The sequence below is a fragment of the Pseudoliparis swirei genome, chromosome 7 (genome assembly GCF_029220125.1).
Source record: "Pseudoliparis swirei isolate HS2019 ecotype Mariana Trench chromosome 7, NWPU_hadal_v1, whole genome shotgun sequence".
Lineage (NCBI taxonomy): Eukaryota > Metazoa > Chordata > Actinopteri > Perciformes > Liparidae > Pseudoliparis > Pseudoliparis swirei.
Genome location: NC_079394.1, coordinates 15,189,102 through 15,207,430, shown reverse-complemented (window position 1 = coordinate 15,207,430; position 18,329 = coordinate 15,189,102). Strand labels below are relative to the sequence as shown.

At 45.5% G+C, this 18,329-nt stretch overlaps 2 protein-coding genes across 3 annotated transcripts in view; one reads left to right on the top strand and one right to left on the bottom strand.

The window, feature by feature from the left end:
* bmp2k (BMP2 inducible kinase) overlaps nucleotides 1–10,325 on the top strand; it is a 49,406-nt gene extending 39,081 nt beyond the window's left edge. Inside the window, 5 exon segments of the mRNA XM_056419847.1 lie at nucleotides 1,608–1,831; nucleotides 2,412–2,578; nucleotides 3,051–3,140; nucleotides 8,535–9,186; nucleotides 9,188–10,325. Coding sequence (XP_056275822.1) covers nucleotides 1,608–1,831; nucleotides 2,412–2,578; nucleotides 3,051–3,140; nucleotides 8,535–9,186; nucleotides 9,188–9,860 — 1,806 coding nt within the window. The 3' untranslated portion in view covers nucleotides 9,861–10,325.
* Nucleotides 10,326–10,893: 568 nt separating this feature from the next.
* Nucleotides 10,894–16,706, bottom strand: paqr3a (progestin and adipoQ receptor family member IIIa). 2 transcript variants are annotated; one of them, XM_056419848.1, is made up of 8 exons: nucleotides 16,585–16,706; nucleotides 15,870–16,092; nucleotides 15,465–15,627; nucleotides 15,180–15,335; nucleotides 13,484–13,681; nucleotides 13,313–13,403; nucleotides 13,069–13,243; nucleotides 10,894–11,703 (listed from the first exon to the last, which is right to left on the bottom strand). In XM_056419848.1, exons 1-7 carry the CDS (start codon nucleotides 16,643–16,645, stop codon nucleotides 13,095–13,097), a joined length of 1,041 nt encoding a protein of 346 aa, XP_056275823.1. In that variant the 5' UTR covers nucleotides 16,646–16,706; the 3' UTR covers nucleotides 10,894–11,703; nucleotides 13,069–13,094. The 2 variants fall into 2 exon arrangements, with proteins under 2 accessions (XP_056275823.1, XP_056275824.1); XM_056419849.1 differs by having other exon boundaries at nucleotides 13,081–13,243.
* Between the last annotated feature and the right edge of the window lie 1,623 nt (nucleotides 16,707–18,329).

The window sequence follows — 18,329 nt, the reverse complement described above, 5'->3', positions numbered from 1 at the left end:
ACGGCAGTAAATAGTTAGAGAAGCACACGGCGCCGCAGCGGGAAGCCGAGCGCTTCATTTAAAGTGACGGCGACCCTGAAACCGTCTCCCTCTGTTTCACACGCTGGCAGCGCCGCCGCCGCCGCGCTGGTGCCAAGCGCCCGCGAAGCAGACGCTCTGGAAAAAACTGCGTCCAAATATTCAAAGGAACTCTTATATATTTACTTTAGATACAGAATCAAACACACAAACACAAGGCCCTCCGAGCGCCATCTGCTTCCGTTTCAGAGCAGTCTGGGCTGAGCGGCGCCCCCCAGGGGTCCAACACAGGGGGGGGGGGTTCCCACATAGTTTACATCAGTGACCTCAGACCTCATGTGATGAGGGAGCTTTGCTCACAGGCTTCAAATCTGCAGGCTGAGGAGGGATTTAAAGAAATACATCCCGTAATACAAATCTTTATTTTGAGTTAATTTCCTTTAGTGGATTCACGTAAAAACATTTCATGTCATTTAGCTGAGGCTTTTATCCAAGACTCACAACCATGTCACATTCGTACACCGTGGACACGGCTACAGGGAGCAACTCAGGGTTAAGTGCCTTGCTCAAGGACACATCGACTAGGGCGGGGATTGAACCGCCAACCCCCTGATTGACTCAGTCGCCTCTACAAACCTTCTATTCAGAGATCTGCTCTGAGCTTCAGTGCTGTCGGATGCGTCCGCCGGCTTCAAATTGAACTGGATGATTTATTTATTAACGTGCGGCCTCAAATGCCTTCTGAAGACGCCTCGTCCCTCCGGACAGAACCCGAGGGGAGCCACAGAACCCGAGGGGAGCAACGGAACCCGAGGGGAGCCACGGAACCCGAGGGGAGCCACGGAACCCGAGGGGAGCCACGGAACCCGAGGAGAGCAACGGAACCCGAGGGGAGCCACGGAACCCGAGGGGAGCCACGGAACCCGAGGGGAGCCACGGAACCCGAGGGGAGCCACGGAACCCGAGGGGAGCAACGGAACCCGAGGGGAGCCACAGAACCCGAGGGGAGCAACAGAACCTGCACTCTTTGGTCCTTACGCAATCTTTTAGCTTTTCAATGTTTTTAGGAGCTGGGAGACTCCACTCGGGTCTCGCTCTGCTTTAACAACGAGGTGACCGGCCGATGTTATTCATACTTTTCAGCGTTTTTTTTTTTTTTTGATGTTCCTCCTGCTCTGCTTTAAACAACACCAACCGATTCAGATTCAATGTTATCGTCATTGCACAGAGTAAAGGCACTGGGGCAACGAAATGTAGTTTTCATCTGACCAGTGAAAAGAAGCAGTATACCATATATCAAAAATGCAGTGCACATATGGTCAACAGTGGAAATGTCCAAATATATATACACAGTGGTGCAAGTGATCAGATTTAGACATTTTAAACAAACAAACCTAAAAAACGTACGCTCTAGGGGAATGATTTTCAAAGGACTGGTCGGCCCGAGTCCCGTCTCCTCCAAACTCCAGAACCAGTTCTCTAACGACACACTTTTCTTTCTCCGTCTCGTTGCCGTCGTTGTGCGCCATGAACTCGGCAAAAGGTCCGTCCCTCAACTCCTTCCCCTCTGCTCCCTCTCTTCCTAACAGCTGCACCACTACCAACAGGCTTTTGTCCAGCAGCAGCAACAGCAGCATCATCAACAACAGCAACAACAACAACATCACCACCACCTCCAGCAGCAGCACCTCCAGCAGCACCACCCCGCGCAGCAGTCCCTGCCCTACATGTCCTCCCCTCTCGAGTTCTACAGCGCCTCCACGGCCAGAGCTGCAGCCGGGCAGCCCGCCGACGCCGCCTACAACAATCCCAGGTAGTGTCCCTGAACGCACCATATCGTCCAGCTACATAAGGAGGAAAATATGTTTATTTCTGTCTTTTTTTCCCCCCGATTACAAAGTGCAGCCATATCACATTCTCATTGAAATACATTAAAGTAAATTTTTACGTATTTAATTAAATATCAATGCTTACAAAGTCACTATTTATCAAATTGGTTAATTTCTTTTAAATCCGTGAAACATGAATTTTCTGATAAATTAAATACTGTCATCAAAAACTCATTTTAAAGTAAAAAACAACAACAACCCAACTGTAGTATGTCGATTAAAAGAAATTAAAGTCGTAGAATATCATGAATAAAGTATATTAAAGGCACAAATAATTTGAAAAAGTCACATTAAAGTCAGTGGAGTGAGTGGGAGCAGCAGAAGGACGTTTACTTCATAAACTGCATGTTGTACTTAATAAAAAGTTCTGACGCACAAACGTAAACCAGACGAGAGCTGACCGGTCACCTTAAACTTCCACCTGTGGCGTCACCATGGTGATCACCTTCAACGCCAGCCGTGACGTAACCCCGGGTAACGGGCCGTCTTCTGTCTCCCCGGTAGAGCCGCTCTGCTCGCGTCGTCCGACGGGTTCACGCCGCCGCCCTCTCAGAGCGGCCACGGCGCGCTGGGCCACGACATGTCACGCTGGAACCCGTTCGGAGAGGACAACTTCTCCAGGTTGACGGAGGAGGAGCTCATCGACCGGGAGTTTGACCTGCTGAGAGCAAGCAAGTGACCTTCACCGTGACCTCTGAACCCCCAACAGCGGCTTCTGGGCGCGTTCCTTCCTCTCTCACCGCGATAGATTTAAAAGTCCTCACGCTCACTCTCTAGTGTCACCATGACGAGGTTAACAAATGGGAAACAATGGACGCCACGCAGCTAACCTGTTCCACAAGCGTAGGGAAATAAATTGAGTCAAAATCTGCTTATTTTATTGTATAAAAATCCCGCTTTTCAATCACGCCGGCACGTTCTTTTGGGGGTTCAGAGGGTTAAAATTAAACCTTTTCTGTCTCTGAATGCTTTTCTAATCTTTGTAATATTTTGTCGCGTGTATCTAAAGAGGCGTCGGCCACCTTGAAGCACATCGCATCGTCTAAAGAGACGTCGCCCTCCTGTATTCACGTGTCCGTGCCCGGCCTCTGGTGTAATGAGTGTGATCTAAGTGTGTCCCTCTTGTGTGCGTCCTCCTCACAGATCAGGCAGAGGAGAGGAGCGCTAGCGTGGACGCGGACCGCCCCGCGCCGGAGGACCTGTTCGGCTCCGCCCCCTTTGTGGCCGGCGCAGGCAAGTCTTAGAGGAGTCTCTGCAGAGAGGACCCAACACTGTGGAGCCACCTCCCCCCACACCCCCTGTCCAGCTCCTCTGCCCCCTCAGTGGGGCGTTACAAACCAATGATCAGCCTCATTTCTGTTGTTGCCCCATGATTAGACTAGATTCCCCGTGTGGGTGAACACGGTACTGAACCCTGAAGACACGTAATAATAATAATAATAATACTGGCTCGTCTGCGCGAGGTTCCACTTTCCGTTGTTTTGTTTCTTGTCTTTCTTCCGTGCGTGTAAACCTTCCATCTCACCGTGTCCATCGAGGAGCGCCGCACACACTGCTGCTGATCTTAAAAAGCAATATGAACACACACACACACGGCTGGGTGACACGGTGATTATAGATTCAACAGAATGTTATCCAGGGGACTTTTTCTTCTTTACATTAAATGTGTTGTAATACTACTTCCCGCCACAAGAGGCTGAAATGCACTGCTACCCCATGTTCACAATGTTTCCCTTGGTGCCAATATAAAACCCAGAGTGGTGGTGCACGTCCGCCTCTAGTGGCCAACACGAGTATTACAACCAACCAGACGGAAACGCTCATAACGAATGTTTCATAACCGATTCAGATCGAAATGCTTCACCAGGTTTTTGTACTTGTTAAACTTCGAATTAACAACCTAAAGTCCTGATTCATCCCGTAAAACCCAAACTCCACTCAGCCCTGCGATCGCTTCGTTGACATGTAAACACGCTCGTTCCCCATTAAAGCTGCAGCTCATCGACCGGCTGGAGGTTTGATCTCAGCGGCAATGAAGTTTGTTTTCTCCAGTGGATTCACCTCTGGTGTCCTTTAAGATGCTCAGAGTAGAGAGGTCACGATGCAGGAGAACCTCCCGGAGCTCTGGGTCGCAGGAGTGGGTCTCGTTAAACACCACAAAAACTGATTGACGGGACCTTTGTTTTTACTTTAATTTACTGAATCTAAAACCCACAAAGATCAATTAAACCCACGTGTAGTAGGCTGGCATGAGAAAAGTCACATTTTTGATCAGCCTGTTGGCTTCCTGTGTTGGTGCCGTCAGTGTTTATATTTTATTTGTTTTAGGCTGCCGGTGATTCTTCAAAACGAGCATCAATCAACCGGTTTCCTCTCATATAACTCGTTCCTCAGAGGAGCGCTCTCGTGTCATACTCTACACTTTAGCTCACCTGTTTTTATGAAATGCTAAAGACTCCTCGAGGAACAACAGCCAATCAGAACGCACGACGCATCAAGTCGTGCCAAAGGTTTATTAAGTGAACCGGGACGACGGCCGACGTTCCAGTCTCACAGAACACCTCTCCCTTCCTGTCAAAGTTTTCTCGTGTCGTCACGGCGACTCACACAAACAAAGATGGCCGACGCCCCCGTTGCCCAACGTCTCTTTATTGAAAGTACTTCGCTTTTATTTTATTTTAGCGGAAGTCGTTCAGTTTCCATTCCGAGATGCAAAGTGCCTTCAAGGGGCATTTTTCTTTTTCTTTTTTTTGGTCTGAAAAATCCATAAATCTGGATGAAAGACCGTAAATCCCAGAAGAGATTCATCTTCTCGTGTTTGTCTCAACAATCTTTCACGTGTTCTATAAACAGCTCCACCGACTGCAGCGATTAATACTACAATATTAATAACGTCTGAACGCATCATAAGAACCCGCACAGAGAAATAAAACCGGAGAACTCTAATCTACTTCCTGTGGCTCCTCCCACAAGTCACATGACTCTTGTTTCTCTGTCGGGTCCCGTGACGTCGTCGGCTGTGACGCCTCCTTCAGGAGCGTAGACCTAACGCGTTGCTGGTGACGCCCTTCAAAACTTAAAAAAACAACGTATTTCGTAGTTATTGTCATCCACAACCCTCTCTTCTTCTATAAACATGTAGAACTGTAACTGGGTGTGAAGGTAAGTCACGCTCGTATCGCTGCCTGCTTTCATGGGGACGTCGTGTGTGTGTGTGTGTGTGTGTGTGTGTGTGTGGGGGTTGTTTTATACTTTCCTTTGTGTCCTTCCGTATGACAGCCATACAAGAAACATCTTGTTCATGTGTCCTGGTGGATGCATCTATAGTGTGGATAAGGGTCGACCAGAGCCATTAACTGCACTTTAATGTTATTTTTTTATCGTCGTCCCAGGGTTTTATGGGATTAACAAACAAAATGTTTTATATAGAATTATGTTTTTTTTTTTTTTTACATCTGCAAGTTTCCTGTGCTTTTATCTTCTGTCTTCAAGGGTTTGGTTTCTCTTCTTCTCTTCTTTTCCTCCCGTCTAGAAACAAAGGGTCACTGCGTCTTTAAATCCTTTGAGTTCACGCTTCTAGGAGGGAATAGGCCATGCCTCTTTAGTTCCTCCACCTATAGATCAATAAGTTGTCTTCTCCATATCTTTTTTTTTGTGTTTGTTTTTGCAACAGACTATGTAAAAAGAAAAAAAGAGTAAACCTCCAACCCGCCGGTCCTGTATCATACTGTGAGTGTGAATGTATTTCTTTATAGAATGTAACTGATAAATAAAAAAACCATTCAAAATCCAAATTCTTTGTTTTTTTTAAAGTCTGGTAAAGATTAGTGTCCACCACTCCACCGTGAGCAAGATGTTCCTGTTGGCTGTCTCTGGTTGAGTTCGCTGTCCAATCGGCATGCGGCAGCAGGGAAAGTGGGCGGGGCCTTAAAGTCCAACCGGTTTCTTTTGATTTATATTGATGTTAAAACTTCTTCCCGGTTTCTTCTGTCTAAAGGTTATTACTTATGTCACATAATTTAATGTAATAACACATTACAGATTAACATTTATTTTTTACTAGCGCCAAGAACAGGAAGAAATAACATTAATAACTTACATTCACATATTAATAATATATTGTCTTGTCCAGGTGGTTAAATAAAGGTTTAAATAATAAATTAATATGGTTAACGCACTGTTCTGGTTATATTTTAGTATTTTAATCCTGTTATTCAAACCTGAACATTAAAATAAATCAGTTTGTAATAGGGCAACAAATACTTTATATAAACTCTAATATTATATTTATTTATCTGGAGTGTTTGACCTTTTTTTTAAAATGTACTCTAAAATGAACCTCCGTATTAAAAATAGATTTTTTTGATCTCAATGGGACTCACCTGGTTAAATACGGGTTTAAATAAAAAATAAATATAAATAATTCTTCTCGTTAAAAAAATGGAGAAGTTTAAAAGTATATAAATCCTGTTATTCAAACCCGAACAGACTAAATAAGAATAAACAACCACAATGTAAACGATAATATTATATTTATTTATCTGGATAATTTAAGAAATTAACCTCTAAATTAAAAAGTGTTGGTTGATGTTGAAATAAAATTAATTATATTAATCTCTTTGTTCCTGTTGAGATGAAGGTGTTTATTTAATCCGTTTATAATGTAATTAATGATTAAAGTAAAGAGTTTACACATGTTATTCTTAAATAGTTTAATCCTCAAACTGTTGTTGCACTTTGATGGCGATTTTTACACCAAAAGAGAGAAATAAAACTTTATGAAAAACTATTTAGATTAAATAAATGTGTTGATTCAACAGGTGTAAACTCCTCCACCAGGTGGTGTAACTCCTCCATATTAACCCCCCAAAGGAAAAACACCCACTAAACTAAATCCGACGTCTCCTCCCGGGACTAAAGAGACGGATACTAAAGTTCCTCGTCTTCATGAGGAAGCTGTCGGCTCCGCGGGGGGTCCTCCCGGGGAGCAGGGAGTTGGCTCATTGGTGCAGCACAACTTATTTTTTAATATAATTGGAGACAATCCACTCGCTAATTAGGCTAATCTTTTAAAATTGTCATTTAGAAAATTGTCTTGGAAATAAATGTACTCGTTTTCCTTTTTTGTGTGTGCAGTAAATGCCAAAATGAGAATTTATAGAAAAGCTTGAAAGACGAGCGCAGGACAAAAAGCTTTATTTAGTTTATTTTTAGACGTGACCGGCAGCTTGAGTCTCAAACCCAGAGATTTAAAATGTGGAGTTATTTGGTGAATCTTAAAAAGCGTCAGTCTTGTTTTTTTTGCAACCAGTTAAAAGAAGGAACCATATTTATGTCTCTTAGAAGAGACCTGTCAATCACCTTATAGCCCCGCCCCTCAAGCATAATGGACTAAATGATGACATCATGCATATAGAGCGTATTCACGTGACGTCAGCATCTCAATCGCGCCATCTTGGGGTCCACTTATTAAATGTCAGAAGAAGTTGACCTGGCTATCGTGTCCGCTGTTTGATTATGCGAGAGCCCAGCAACCTCATGTCCTTCTGCTTTACCAAAGACAGATTTGAGTGGTTGGAATTGAATATTCGCAACGCTTTTTTACCTGATTTTACTCGCTCAACACTTTGTGGTTAATTTGCTAGTTACCCCTAGTTACCAGCACATAGCCCGGTCACATTCCTGTAAAACAGTTTTCATTTCCGCTATCGACCATGGGACATTAACAACTATTTCTGCGTTATACTTGTTGTAGAAATACCACATCAAGCGCCCCGTGTCTGGGTTCATATATGATCCGTAGTCGCACAGCTCCGCCTCCAGGACGAGTGTCTGATGAAGCCGCTTCCAGATCCTTCAGGACCAGCAGTGACTGTTTGGCTGGCCGTGCTGAGTGCTGTTCCCATGTAGCCAGTGTTTTATTTGACCTTGAAATGAATCAGAGTAAAGGCAGACATCGCCCGACGGAGTTGCCATGTTCATGGCTTCCTCCCAAGTTTCCATCCACAGTTCCTTTTGCGCAAGTGAAACATTGATTTTTGCTCGGCGAAAAAAGCAAAAAGAGATTATTGACGAGAGCGTGTCAATGGAAACGTGCCCACAACCCGATGTGTCAACAGAAACACATGAGAACAGTCGTAACGCTCAGACGCCGAGTGAAGCCGAAGTAGATGCATGACAAGCTGAAGTAATAGCCTGTCTTGTGGAGCTGATAAACCATATTCTGAATCATTAGTCCCGCATCCAACAATGAGGCACAGGACCATAATCACAAGGCACACCGCTTTGAACTGAAATCGTGTCTCCTTCAGGATATAATGGTCATTTCTAAAGAAGAGCGGCATACAAACAAGCAAAACAATGCCGTGGTGGGACCCCAACATGGCCGCCAGAGGTTGTTGTGAATACGCTCTAGAGAAGAAGACTTGAAACTAGAGATTGAGACAAACTCATGTTTACAATGTTAACTGAGGGAATACATCAAGAGAGAAGTAGTCATTATGTAGACTTCTATACAACCAGAGGAGTCGCCCCCTGGTGGTCAGAAGCGAGAATGCAGCTTTAACACATGAAGCATAGACTTCTATACAACCAGGTAAGAGTTAATAATTGGTCTTATCTCAGCAGGTACCGATGCGATGAAGCCCGAGTCGACCAATGAGGAGGTTGGCGTTCCTTCCCTCGTCTCAACCCCTGCAGAGAGTCCAGAGCCGGCGGCCGAGGAGCACAAACCGGGCCGAAAGGGCCACCGCGGAGCCGGCGGAGAGTCCGACCCGCCTTCGTCAGAAAGCAGCGAGGACGACGAGGAGGAGGAAGAAGAAGAAGAGAGGCCGACCAGCGAGCGCGGTGAAGACACCGAGCCGGAGTACAGAGGACGGAGGCCTCTGCTCATGGACTCCGAGGAACACAGCTCGGACTCAGACTGCGACTCCGGCCGGGTCAAGAACCGCCGGACGAAAGCCGCGGCCGGGAGCCCGAGTCCCCAGGAGGATTCGGCCATGGCGCTCATCGCCCCGCCGGAGACGCCCGGCGGAGCGAGAGCTGCTCCGGCTCTGGATCCCGTTGACGTCTTCGGCGCCGTTCCCTTCCTCGGGGGAACGTCGCCCGTCGGGCCCTCGGCGAGCTCGGACATCTTCGTCGAGGCGCCGTTCAGACAAGTCGACCGCGAGCAGCGAGCCGCGGACGACATTGACGTCTTCACCAAAGCGCCGTTTAACCGGAACCTCTCCAAGCCGAGCAAGAGTGGCGGTGGCGACGTCCCCATGGGCCAAACGCCGCCCGTCTCCCGAGGGCATCGACGTTTTCGGCTTCTCCCCCTTCCAGCCGGGCCCCGCCGAGCCGCCCGCCGCCACCGGGAGCGCCGAGCGCGTCTCCCGGCCGTCCCCGGAGGAGTCGACGAGCCCTCAGCAGCGCCTGAAGCAGCGCAGCCTCCAGCGGCTGTCGGCGCGCCACAAGAAAACCAAGCAGGAGGCCGCCGGCAAGCGCCACCACGGCACGCCGACCGGCGGGCGCAAGACCGGCAGACAGCCGACCTACCGCACGCCGGAGCGCGCACGCCGGCTCAAGAAGGTCGGCCGGAGGGACTCGCAGAGCAGCAACGAGTTCCCCGGCGCCTCGGACTCCAAGGAGGACGTCACCATGTCGGAGGGGAAGGACGAGGGAGCTCCTCTGGCGGCGGCGGACGTCGACGCCCCTCTGGACCCGTTCGGCGCCGAGCCTTTCCAGCCTCCGGACGGCGGCGGCCGGTACCGGGGGCTCGCCGAGAGCCAAAGCGACCGGGGCACGGCCAACGGAGGGGCCCGGTCGGCGGGCTCGCTTCCCGGAGACGACGGCATGGACGACTTCGGGTCGGTGTCGTTCATAGAAATGGTCCCAGCGGCGGCGGCGGCGCGCTCAATGTCGTTGCTGGACCTCGACCCGTTCGGCGCGGCGCCTTTTCCCACCAAGGAGTGACTTGTTCTCTCCTCTGATGACCTGAGTCGGTTCAGAGACTCTTGACTCGCCTTCTTCACAAGAATCACCACGAAGCCTTCAGCCGTCTTACCTGAGCGGCACCACCTGACAGCGCGTTGGCCTTTTCCCGGCGCTGGAATCGGTCGGTTGACCATAACCACTTTATACTTTTTTTTTAATCCTTACTAAATCTTTTCTCTACGCAGAATTCCAGCGTAACGCAACTCCTGAAAAAAAGGTGCTGAATTGGTTTAAATTAATTTACTTCCTCCCGTTAGCTCGTTGTTTTAGTCATTGTTTCATTGAGTTGTGAACTCGACACGTTCTGTTAGAAATGAGGATAAAACCGACAATGAGTTCAGACGACCTGTCTGTGGCTCCACCCACATTGGTTCCTACAGGCTGTAGCTTAGCTTTAAGAGACTGTACCAAAATATGCCCCAATTACACCAATAAAACTCACTAATTAGTGGAGCATTTGTAAGACTATATATGTATCTATATTTTATATGTATTTGTATATATATAATATATATGTAATATATATTATATGTAATGTATATATATATAATGTAAATATATAATATATATGTAATGTATATATATATTATATGTAATGTATATATATAATATACATATTATATAATAGATATATATATATAACATATGTTATATATAACATATATCTTATATATATAATGATATATATACAAGATATATAGTATATATAAGATATATAGTATATATAAGATAATATATCTATTATATATATATATATATAATACATATATATAGTATATTATATATATAATAAAATATTTAAAACATATACAGAAATATATTGTCTTACATATAAAAATATGTTTTAAAATATATATATAAATGTATATATAGTTTCATAAAGGGAACTAAACCCCAACCGGCATCACGTTTCTCCACACCAGAGTGAATGTTCTGTGTTAATCATGTTTTGTGTTCTCTGTGTTCTCTCTGCTGTCTGATGCAATAAAAACATGAAATAAAAACAAAGCAGTTTCACACTTTACAAACCTAACGTGGTTAATTTCTTTATTTAGAGTTCATGTATGAAAAAGTCAAGATACAAAATTCCGGCTGCTACAAAACACACAGAGCAGGTTCACAATAACTTAAACACAACAACAACAACAATGTAATAGAGACATTAAAACTTTAAATATGACAAACAAAAGCCCAAACAGAGCATTGCACACGGCCCTGAAGACAGAGGACTGTCCATGGGAAACTTTTGGGAACTATTTAAACACATGGAGAATAAACCAAAACATGTCTGGAGAACTCTGAACACACAACGTGAGCATGATTCAATTAACACGTCTAAAAAGATTTTAAAATAACTTTCAATTATAAAATCTGCAGTTTAATAACGTCTCAGTTGTGAATAAAAACGTCAGTTTGACACGACAAGAAACACTGGATCAGCTGGTACTGTGTACTAGTACGCGCACGGGTACTAGTACACACGTGTGTACTAGGACACAAACAATACTCAAAGACTGAAGGAACCTCGAGAACATTTGTGTTTCTCCATCTAAACATTGATCATTTAGTTTGTTCATGAACTCGTCTCAGAGTTTGAAGTCAAACTTCAACTCTGTAAAAACACTTTTTATTTAATGACCTTTTAAAGGTCTTTGTTTAGAGCTGCGAGACGTGTAATTCACTCTGAACTCGACCGGTCGTTAGACATGATGAAGAGTTTCAGTTGTTTTCCGGTGATGAGCTCGTTAAAAACAACAACAACGTACGTGTCGCAGGTTTGAATCCCGCTGCCGGTGGACTGAAGACTTGCAGGTGAGAACATCTGAGGAGAATGAAATGATCAGTTATTATTATTATTAAAGGATTCTGGGTAACGAATTCAAAATATAATGTAGAATTTAAATCTGAAGAATCAGATTTCTGGTTCCTGATCGATTAAATTATTACAAATTAAAGTTAAATGTTATTTTTGACAATTTCTACAAGACTTTACATAAAGGTTTTAGTCTTCATCCTGTACTGGGACTTTTTATTGTCATTGAATATAGTATGTCAAACAATTAGGGCTGTCAGCGGTAACGCGTTAATCTATGCGATTAATTTGGCCGCGATTAACGCACTAAAATATTTTAACGCAATTAACACAACTTTGTGCGTTGAAGTTGTTGCACTCCTGTGAGTGTCAAGCCGCAGCAGTTCGCCTCCTTCCTCCCGTCTGCTCCTCCATATTCACAGAGAAGCAGAGGGCGACGTGTCGGTGACGCGGGGCGGAAGGTGCAGGTGACTTTGTTGTTGTTCCGCCCGATGAGCGCGCAGACACGCCGGCATGGAGCGCTGCGGTGCGCGAGACGGAGAGCCGAGAAGAGTGACCGACACGTAGAGACAGAATGACATGCTGCTGTGTAGACGACCAGCAACAGACGTTTAGTTTAATAAAAGAACAAAGACGTCTTTAAGGAAAGAACCGTACATTACTTCTGCTGTAATCTGGCGCTACAGAGAACATGACAGGGGGGCGGGGCCTCACCCTGATAGAATGGTGGGGGAAACACTGGGATGTGTCACATGCAAAAGCCTTTAAAAGGTGAATTTACATTGTTTTTGTAAAATCGAGAAAATGAGCCCAGACTCCAGAGGGTTAACGTGACATATGTGTCAGTTTACCAAGGCCACTGGTTCTGTTGTTCAATGTTAAAGATGACAGGACCAATGGGGTCTCTAATACACCTTTTCTTACTAATCTGATGTTTCACTGAAGAAACAATTCATCATCCACGATATTAAATACCTCGCTGGCACTTTATAGGTAGGAGCCTCTTTGAAACACAGCTCTGTGTGAAGTTTTGTCTTTAAAAAAGAATACAATTAAACAAGTGTCTAAAATACACGCTGTCTGAAGGGATTACTCGTTCATTTAGAAGATTTAGTCTTTAGAAGAAAAAAACCTTTTAATTGCGATTAATGAATTTCAAAATGTGCGATTAATTAGTTAATTTTTTTTAATCGATTGACAGCCCTACAAACAATATAAAAGGTATAACTTCTGAAATAAAACATCAAAATATGAGTTAAAAGTGTGTGAAAAAGACACTAAAGTGTAAAAAGACTCTTAGGAAAAGTAAAAACTAAAAGTACATTGTGCCAAAAAAAATAAGTTTAGCATGGTAATAAAAGAGGTTTTATGCACCGTGCTGCTCACAGAGTGGGCGTGGCTTATTCCTGGTGGGCGTGTCCCTCGGGGGGGCAGGGCCGGCTGTGCCTGTAGGCCATGATGAAGCAGGACGCCTGGTGCCACCAGTAGAACATCAGCAGCAGCAGCAGGTGCCACAGCTGGTGGCTGGAGCCCAGGTAGTTCAGCTGGCCTGCAGGAGGATGTTAATACACTGATGCATGCTGGGAAAGTTGTGTCACACATCCGCCTCACAGCTCACCTGGGAAGTAGCGTTCGGGAACCTTTGAAACGTAGAAAAGAAGAGCTAATATAGCGATGAAGTACATCCCCAGGATCCGAGGAAAAAAAGCCTGAAGGGAGGAATAATTAATAATCAGAATTAATAAATCTTTAAATATAAAGTCGGTTGAAACCTCCGAGACGAGCTCACCTGCACGAGGTCAGAGGAGAAGCCGCCGGCGAGGCAGACCCAGTGCAGCGCCGGCAGGACGCCGTACGCCGCCACCAGGCAGAAGGAGAGCGAGCGCAGCCGCTGCCACTGCTGGCCCAGGGAGTGAGGGTGGAGCTGGGAGAAGAACACCGCCAGCAGCATGGCGAGCACCGTCAGCAGGTACACCTGGCGCCAGTACTGAGGGACAGGAAGTAGGACACGTCAGGGGACTGGAAGGTCAAGAAAGGGGACAGGAGTTCAAGGAAGGAGACGGGAAGGTCAAGGAAGGGGCTAAAGCTTGACCTCCACATATAAAGTGGACCTTTGTTACAAATTTGCACCATGCATTCCTGAAATATCACAAGAGCCAATGTCACCGTGACCTTTGACCTCCACATCATCATCATCAGTTCACCCTTCAGTCCAGTTGTGGGTCTACAGATGATTTTAAGACCTTAAATTCCACAAAAAAGGGGGTGGGCCAAAAGATCACGGTGACCTTTGACCCTCGAGATCGTGATCAACTAACCAATCGGATTATTTCTGTTTTCTGGCATTGAATCACGAGCCCTTCTCCGGCCTCGTCTCTTTTGGGCTTTTTAAAGACGTCGCCTGTAAAACGTCAAACAATCGTTTGTTGGAGATATTATTTCTTAATTTTCCTTCTTTTTGACGTAAGATTAAACGTCAATAACATCCAGGAGGTCCGTGTGCGGCTCGTGTGACGAGTCCTGCTCACTTTCACAGTGAATACATTTGCACCAGGAACGAGAGTCTGCCCCCCCCCCCCCCCCCCACACTCGGCTCCAGCCAATTCTCCTTAAGCTCGTCTCTTACGAGTCTGACTGGCTAAATGTGTATTCATTATTTTTAAATCATGTTTTTTTTGTTGCCCCCAGTAAACTTGGCTAGTTGCAGAAGTGGAGTCCCAGTCTTGGCAAGAACAGGGGGGGGGGGGGGGGCTGAGCCATGTCCCAGACTTGCGAGCGTCATATGGTGGAAGCAGGAGTGACGGACGCTCCGTGAACGCAGCCATCTGGTTGGAGCTGCAGCAGATTTCAGCTGCTTCAAGGGCAAAATAACCCGAGCTTCAATATGTGTGTGTGTGTGTGGGGGAGACAGCAAGGAGAACAGCCAAATACTTTCAGGAGTTAAAAGAGAAATACATAATAAGTGGAATAGCTGGTGGTGGGCGGCTGTCAGGAGGAGGTGTCATGTTGCTCCTTCAATGAGTCAACGAGCAGAACGAGAGCTGGATTCAATTAGGGAGTCACGGAGAATCTGGGGAGGCCGACGGTTAGAGACACGTACACACACACACACACGTCTGAGAGACACACACACACATAGAGACACACACACACACACACACAGAGACACACACACACATAGAGACACATACACGCACACACACACACACAGACACACACACATACAGAGACACACACACATACAGAGACAGACACACACACATAGAGACACATACATGCACACACACACACACACACACACACAGAGACACAGACACATAGACACATACATGCACACACACACACACACAGAGATACACACATACACAGAGACACAGACACACACAGAGACACATACATGCACACACACACACACACACACAGAGACACACAGACACAGACACACACACACACACTCCCCCCCCCCCCCGCCGTACAGGACTCACGTCGTCGCAGTAGAAGGTGTAGAAGACTCCGGGGACGTAGCAGCCCAGGATGCCGATGGAGACCCCGGCGTAGTCCAGCGCCATCCAGCGGCGGCTGGTCTCCTCCGAGCGGTGGCAGCAGAACAGGTGATAACCCGCCGAGCACAGCATGCACAGCTGGAGAGAGATTATATCAGATTATATCAGATTATGACTTTAACGCATTTCATCTCACGAGTCTGACGGTATTCTAAATTGGACTTCAAGACTGGTTGTCGAACACGACCGGAGAACTCGGCCCCGTACCTGGAAGCAGAAGAGTTCGATGGAGTAGATGACGTAGTCTTCTTTGGAGGCGCCGATGGCCGGCAGCACCGACGCCATGTTGTACACGCCCACCAGGAAGAAGAGCAGGAAGCCCAGCAGGTGGCTCCAGATGTTCACCGTCTCATTGGACAGGATGAAGAGGCTGAAGAGGAACCACAGATGGTCAGGGGGCGACTCCTCTGGTTGTATAGAAGTCAATGCTTCATGGGTTTAAAGCTGCATTCTCTCTCCTGACCAACAGGGGGGGGGGGGCAGCAGCCTCTGTGGCCACGGATGAAAAAGAAAACTCTGGTTCTCCCTCATTTAAATAAAGATGTCATCCCCCTCTTCCATTGTTGAAATGTATAATTCCGTAACCGTTCGTCAGTTGTAGAAACTTCTCACCTTTTGATGCACAGCCTGGAGGGCAGGTAGGCTCTGTACCCGTCCGTGATGTACGGGTTCTCCCTCAGGAACACCGGGATCTGTTCGTAGGTGTACAGTCGGATCCCGCGGGGCACCAGCACGGGCCAGTACTGATACCCCCCCACCTCGATGTAGTGGGCCGTCTGGCCGCCCTTCTGGGGCATGGCGGGGCTGTGGGGGGCCGCTTTAGTCTGACATGAAGCTGAGAACAAAGACATCAGATTCTGGCTGCACCGCACATCATAAATCGGACTAAAGATTGATTTAGTAAAGTTGTTTTTTTAAGTGAAACTGCATCTTAAACTCAAGTATTCAAGCTATTTTCTCGACATATTAATAAACAGTAGAAAGCTTAGCCAACACTAATTAAATGCTTTAAAAAATCCACTTCCGGTCCGGTTACCGCTTCCTCGTCGTATCCCAGATCACAACCGTTGGAACATTTGTTGACATAACGGGCTTTTTCATGTTAAATTATTACGAGCCGAATATGTGAAAACAACTCAAGTGAACTATAAATAATGAGAGTTGAACCGCAGGTGGTTAAAAAAACGTTTTTAACCAATTCGATCTTAAAATAAACATACTTTTCAAAGCAGTTCTATAGCTAGAGGCTAACTGTAGCTAGCTCGAGCTAACACGCTAACATGTCACCTTTTGTTTTTAATACATTATAAATTCATAACAAACTCACCTTTCAGTTTCGTAGAAGTGCACTTAGTTCCATTTTGAGGTTTGTAGTACGCACTCCGCATTTGTATGAATATGTTAACATTAATTTAAAATTACAGTGTCTGTCAACTTTGAGCTACAACATCTTCCAAATCACCAGCGACGTCATAAACGAAGGACCCCCCCCTCCGCTGCGCCCAAGAACCGCCTGACTAAAAATGAACGAAAACTATGAAATGCCGTTGAAAGCGCCAGTAAAAAATGATTATTTTCCACCTCGATCAACAATTTCGAAGATTAAGAGTTCACTTTTATTATTTAAAAATGTGTACTTGAATATTTGAGCTCCAAAAAATACACAATTGTATATATATATATTTGATATTTATAATATCTACAAGGAAACACAAAATGGCTACAAAGAGACACACAACGACACAGTTATGTGAACGACTACACCGCAGAGAATAACAACACATAAACAACAACAAAAAGAGACAAAACAACTAGTAGATCTTTTCTCCTATATGTTTGCTCCTATGTAAGAGAGGTGTTGGGGCCTTTTGACTCCCTTATGCTACGTAATATGAGGCTGATGGCGCAATGTTAAAATAAAAATGTTGCTTAAAACACCTGTTTTTACTCTGAGTTGTTGCCCCTTGTGTATTGTAAACAGGCAGAAACCTCGGGTTTTGCCGAGTGAAGCCAATGTAGAAGTGTCCTAAAACTTGCAGTTCCTCTCCTGACCAGCGAGGGGCGACACCTCCGGATGCAAGAAGTGGTCCAATTGTATGGAAGTCTATGAGAAAACTATCCTATTTATCGCTTGATTGATTGTAAACATGAGTTTATGTCTAAATCTGTAATTTCAAGTCTTCTTCTATATAGCATGTTGTCATCATTTAGTGCATTATAATCATTTAGAGTCAGACAGACCATAAAGCAGGGGATGCTTTAGGGGCGGGGCTACAAATTGATTGACAGGTCAGAGTTTTTCAATCCCCATGGTCCAAATATAGTAACTTCCGTCATATGTTGCAAATAAAAACAACAACGTCAAGTGGCCGTAATACAAAATGGCGACGACCATAATCCAAAATGGATTATTCCAAGATTGCGACGTTCATAATCCAAAATGGATTATTCCAAGATGGCGACAGCCGTAACCCAAGACGGCAACAGCCGTAATCTAAAATAGTTTATTCCAAGATGGCGACGGCCATAATCCAAAATGGCGACGGCAAAATCCCTTCAAAACATCAGTCAACAAGACTACTCTTGTCTTGTTTTATACTCAAGTCTGTTTCATAAAACATACAAATCCTGAATTAACTTTCACAAACTGACATTTGTTTTCAAGAAAAAGCTTGAGGTATAAATCCTGTGACAAATTCAACCTTCGAGTTGCTCTTTAAATGTAGGCGGCCGAGTGCAGCTCTCAGTCTCTCTGGGTTACATCCTCTCTCTCTCTCTCTCTCTCTCTCTCTCTCTCTCTCTCTCTCTCTCTCTCTGGAGGGAGCTGCTCACGATCGAGAGCGTGGTGAGGGCAAATGTTTGGTAATCTTTCTCAAACTTTTCACATTTCGTTCTTCATATTTCACTGTGTGATTGAGTTGTTGTGTTTCTAGTGTCTGATTGTTGGTTTATTTTTGGGTTTATTGGTGTTTTGTGGAGATAACCGTGTTTCTGGTGTGAGATGGCGTCCTCTGAGACGCCGTCTCCGGGTCTTGGCGTCCGGATCGAGTCCGACGCAAGTACCCCGGTAGA